Source organism: Malurus melanocephalus, unplaced genomic scaffold, assembly GCF_030028575.1.
Source record: "Malurus melanocephalus ecotype Western Australia unplaced genomic scaffold, MMel_1.1 scaffold_43, whole genome shotgun sequence".
Lineage (NCBI taxonomy): Eukaryota > Metazoa > Chordata > Aves > Passeriformes > Maluridae > Malurus > Malurus melanocephalus.
This window is the reverse complement of record NW_026623275.1, coordinates 1,762,900-1,768,217: the sequence shown is the minus strand read 5'-3', so window position 1 is coordinate 1,768,217 and position 5,318 is coordinate 1,762,900. Positions and strand designations below refer to the sequence as shown.

Below are 5,318 nucleotides of genomic sequence, written 5' to 3'. Positions count from 1 at the left end.
AGTACAGTAAATTCTGGGACAGTGACAGGTATTCTTTATGTCATTCAGGTGGAGAAACCTTGTTTGTGTCATGAGGGATGCTCTCCAAGTTTCCACACTTGAGGATTTCTATTGTCAGCTGTTAGTTTTGCACATCCTATCATATTTAGGTTTCCTARGGTTGATCCAGACTGGCACCTTTATTTAGAGATCTCTTCTTTGCCTGGCCTGTGAYGCTGTGCTCAGGAGAGAGAGGTTCTTGGTGGTGGCTAAATTTGAAATTATCTTTCTCCTTATAATTTCAGGTTGAAGTCTTGGCCTCCGAGGATGCTACATTTGGACACAAGGTGTGTAGTTTGGTGCAGTTTTGTTATATAGGTCCCAATAGTATGAATTGTTGGATGTGATGCCACAGAAAATGACAATTTCTAGCTTGAGAATTGAAGGTCCTGTGACTTGCATCCATCAGTTCAGAAACTTTCCCTTACATGCGGTGATCTGAGAATAGCACACAGGCTGTCTTAATCCTGTTCTTGGTATAAAACCTGTGAGCAAGTTTTACTTGTGGAAACCCACGTGGAAACATGGAAGGTCAGTTTACCAGTAGTTTTTAAGATCGGACTTGCCCAAATGCTGAATTTGTTCTTGTTCCATAAATTTGCAGCTCGGCAATTGTACTTGTTGTCTGCTTTGCAGTGTACTTTGTTCAGGCCCTTTTTCACTGAGCATCTTGGGTAGAAAGTATTTCATTGAACAGCCACATCACCCTGTGTTCAGTTGTAGATCAGTGTGGCAKGCAGTAGTGCGTGTTTGAGAGACGACTTCAGAAGTGCCCAGCTACATGGATGGGATGTGTCCTACGTTGTGCTCAAGTTTCTTTGGCCAGTGAGCATTATGGTGATGACCATGTTTTAACAGAGCACTAGTAGGAGGTGATTTTAATCAGGGCAGAYTGTGTATAGGCTCTATCTAGTTAGCCAGGAAGAGAGTGGATGGAGAAGGGAAGAAGGAGATTGTGGGAACAGCARGCTAAATCATGACAATGAAGAGTTTCTTGCTGCTGGAGGCTCATGCTGTGATGCCACGCGGGTGAAAAAATAGCAGTGCTATTACTAGTAAGGTAAAAAAGAAAAGCAAGAAAATATTAAATTAAGTTCTCCAGGTTTATTTGGAATACAATAAACAAAATTAATCAGCAGGGGAAAAAAAAMCATTAAAAACACCTAAATATTCATGATGCCAGAATTTACATTATGTCTGTATTGTACATTTTTATGTTGATATGTGATAAAGTGATTTCAATAAATTATTAAAAAACAAACAGAGCTACTTCGGTATTATTTGAAGTATATAACGTATGGTAGTCTGCAGTATTTTCTGATTTTTATTTAATACCCMGCAAGCATACAAAATAATCATTGAATATTTAATAAACCTGGAGGGTCAGCTCTTGTGAACTCATCTCCATAATCCTTCAGACTAGGTGGGTAAATAGAAATATTACTGATGATTATTGTAGCAAATCACTCTTAGAGCTAAAGCAATGCAGAGGAGGCTTCTAAGCTTTTTTCATGGCTAGATTTACATGGTGGTTTTTTGTCTTGTGGTCATCTTGTTGGACATCCTGTGAAACTCCTTTTTATTACCAAAACTTTTAAGAGTTTTCTGTTACTAAGACTCAGTTTTACAAAACTGAATCAGTACTGTTGCCAGCTCTGTTCATGATTGTCCAAAATACTAAGCATCTTTTTTTCCTAAGTTTCACCTTCAGAACACTCTTTTATAATAGTAGCTTTTTGTTATGTAGTGAACTGTGTATGTCTAGGAATGTCATGTATTTTTTATCAATCAGAAAAAAAAAAGCTAAATGTATCATCCAAAACTTGTTAATCCCAGAATTTATTTTTGCTGTCTATTTAGACATGCTGTGAAAGCACTTTCTTCCCTCATCTCTCTGAAGAGATGCTTTCTTTACTGTCTGTCTCAATGACAAATAAATGCTAGTGTCTTTGTTACATTAACAGATGAGTTGATACGCCAACAGAGAATGTGTACAAGCAAATTTTTTAAATGTAAAAAAAAATTTAAATTAAAATTAATTTTATAAATTGCAACATAAGTTAAATACCAGGTAACACAGCTGAGAAGGATGTAAGGTTAAAAATTTGCACATGCAATGTTTTCCTTGGTACCTGCTTTTTGCCTGAATTTTCCTCCAGGGCTATTGTAGACTGTTGAGGGGAGGTATCTTTTTTTGGGTTTGGGTGTAGCATATGTCTCAGCTTGAAACATTGTAGGGCCCCTCTGTATGCATGAGCAGAAGCATAATTTGCTGCAGGGGATGACTCTTCTTTTGACTACATCCATTCCACCTATCCTTAGATGCCACTTATTTTTAGGCTGCTGACAGGCTGTGTTGCCTGTAGATACATACAAGAATACTGTCTTTTTTTAAAAGGATATTTGTAGACTACTGAAAGAATGTAGAATGTCATTTGTTATTCTTATATTCTCCATTATTTCAGTCTCATGGTAAATATGCGTACTGACAGCAAATGGGGCTTTTTCCCAGGAAAAGGTTCTGAATGAGACATCAGAACATTGTTCAGCTTCACTGTAGCTATCATTGGCAAAATTAAGATCTGGCTGATGTAGTCTGCCCCTTGAATGGTTGAGTCTTGGATGATCATCATCCTCATAAGTGTGTGCAGAAATCAGCTGCAGGATGCTTTTGATGCAAGTTATGCCTATTGATTTAGACAAAATAATTCCTGTTTTAGAAAATGAAATGGAAACAAAAAAAATCGTGTCAAACTGTCGAAAACAGCTAGTATTTGGTACTACTAATAAAAATAGTACCAAATCCTATTTTTATTTCTTAAGCATGGACCAGGTGCAAATTATGAAATATTAATAGTAGTCCTTAAAAATGTTTCCGTCGCCTCAACGTTTTTAATAAGTAAACAGTCTTCCCCAAACAAATGAGGATCATAAGGCATTTATTGGACTGAAAATGACATTTTAATATGAATTTCTATTATTTTTATTTAGTGTCTGTGTGAGACCAGTATTGTTTAAAGGACTGTGAAAATATAAGCACATTTTCAATCAGTTAAAATAGAAGTTGTTGTTTGATAAGTATAAATATGTACAGGTTTGATTGCATTGCTGTCCAAACCTTTCTTTTGATTGAATAGAAGGAAGCAAACCCATTCAGCTTTCTGTACAGCTAATTTTACAGAAAGAGGAAGCTGTTGGTGTGCTGTAACAGCTTTTTCAAAGACGGTACACGTGGTGTTCAGTTTCATTTACATATGCATTTTTGTGTGCGCTTGAATGCATGTTTGTTTTTAAAGAAAAAAACCTTCCAGCTTTTGACTGGTTCTTTTGTTCCAATATTTAGAAGGGTTGTGATATATGCATAGCTACATACAGAGAGAGATGTAGGGGAAATGACCATGTAGCAAATCATGAACCGCTGATAGGTGATCTGGGACAGGCTTAATAGTTACACCTGGTTTGTTCAAATTCTGCTGARCATAAACTTCAAAATGATAGTTGCCAAAAAACTAACATAGAGTAAGAGCAAGTAGATGGAGTGCTATCTGCCCCAGTCTGCAGTCAGCACACAGGAAGTTGTGTTCAAAGTTGGAAACTCTTTGAATCTCATTAATCTTACTAAAGCCTAATGATGACGTGTAAAATACTAACAGTACCAATTTATTTTGTGTTTATTTTAGCTGAGTAGGAAGTTGTATTTTAGCAGATGGGACCAGTGTTCGCAGATGGCAGAGAAAATAGGAGGAATACAAAGATGTGGAAAAGAAACAAAAAAAAGGTGCCCAGGGCAGAAGTAAAAGGTGAAAGGTTTAACCATTTTGAGCTATGCTGATTTGAAGACCAAGGCAATGAACAAATAAAAACAAGAGTGTGGGAGTTTTTTTAATCCTCCTAAGAGATTCAGATGCTCAATTTCCATTAGAACCTTTTAATCCCTGAGGTAGAATTGAAAATATTAGTCTGAAAGGTTAGTTATTATATAAAGATTTAACCCACATTTTATTGTTGTAGGAGCCGCGTGTTGGTATCAGTTGGAATTACAGTCAAATGCAGTAGCACACAGGCTGCAAATGGTGTCTGGGCCTATCTAGAGAACGGGATGCCTGATTTCTGAAATAGTTGTGCTCAGTTTACTCTCCTTTCCCTCCCTTTCCCTAAGGCTTTTACTGTCAGCATCTACCTGACCCAAATAACGTAGGGTAGGGGAGGCTTCATTCGTTTAAGCCTGGTGAGATCACCTGGTGYACGTGTCCCAACCTGTCTGGAGCTGCGCAGCGCCGTAAGCCGTGTCAGCAGCGCCAGCCGCAGAGCCTGCCCTCCGCAGCTAATGCCGAGGTGCAGTGATCCCAGCTTAGTGCTGAATTGATAGAAATAAGTTTGTTAATGGCAGTCCAGCAGCTACATGTCAGAAGGCTCACAACTTTGTGCRACAGGAAAAGAGACACTTATGTTCCCACAGTGGGGGAGCTCCACCAAGAACAGGACTCTCTTATTTGGTAGTGAGCTTTAATCCTTCCATTGTGTGTCGTTTTAAGCTGTGTTGTGATGTAATTGGCTTAATCATTACTATTATGTTGCTTTGCACAAGTTAAGATTGTAATTTGACATATGGAAATAAATGGCAACTGGATTAGTGATTTGCAGGTGTCATTTAAAAACGGGGCAGGGAAGAAAGCCTTTCATATTTTGCACGTGGTGTGTTTGCTAATGCACAGAGGCAGAATTAACCACACAACTGCATCTCATGCTGTTTTGAAGTAGGAACAAGCTTCACCTGTTCTTTTCTGGGACTGTGTGCTGCTGGGGTTGAGGAAAAAGAATTTCATTCCCGATGGATGTGTTCACTGTAGGAGTGATTTTRTGTTTCTTTTGTGGAAGACAAATACAGGAGTAAAGCTTTCTCTTTGATCGAGAAATCAGCATAATGGAGAGACAGCTCTATTAAAGAAATGCAGCAAGGGTGGTATTTCTGATGTGGATGTGTCTGTGTGGTGGAGCTTCCATCATTGTTCATGGAACTAGCTGTATTTTTGTTTTATGACACAACATAAAGTGATGACCTTGTCTCCATAATTTAGTAACTCTGGAAGTTGTTTAGGCAGTATATTCCTAAGTCTTTTAAAGTATGTGCTGCTGGATTGCATTCTTTAAATGGTCTTTCTCGGAGATAGGATATATGTTCTTAAGAACTAAATGTGCTCAGGACTAAAATATTTTTCCTTCCAAACAACCTACTTTTACTAGAGTTTATTAAGGTCTTTTTTGGGTTGCTTTGGTGG

The 5,318-nt window shown here is 37.9% G+C and overlaps 1 protein-coding gene across 5 annotated transcripts in view; it reads left to right on the top strand.

The window, feature by feature from the left end:
- ARID1B (AT-rich interaction domain 1B) overlaps positions 1-5,318 on the top strand; it is a 322,664-nt gene that overhangs the window by 179,668 nt on the left and 137,678 nt on the right. For 3 of the 5 annotated variants that reach the window (XM_057364867.1, XM_057364864.1, XM_057364863.1), the window contains exon 5: positions 285-326. The exons of the other annotated variants lie outside the window; for them this stretch is intronic. In XM_057364867.1, the coding sequence (XP_057220850.1) occupies positions 285-326 (42 nt within the window). The remainder of the gene's footprint in view (positions 1-284; positions 327-5,318) is intronic. 5 annotated transcript variants of the gene reach the window in all.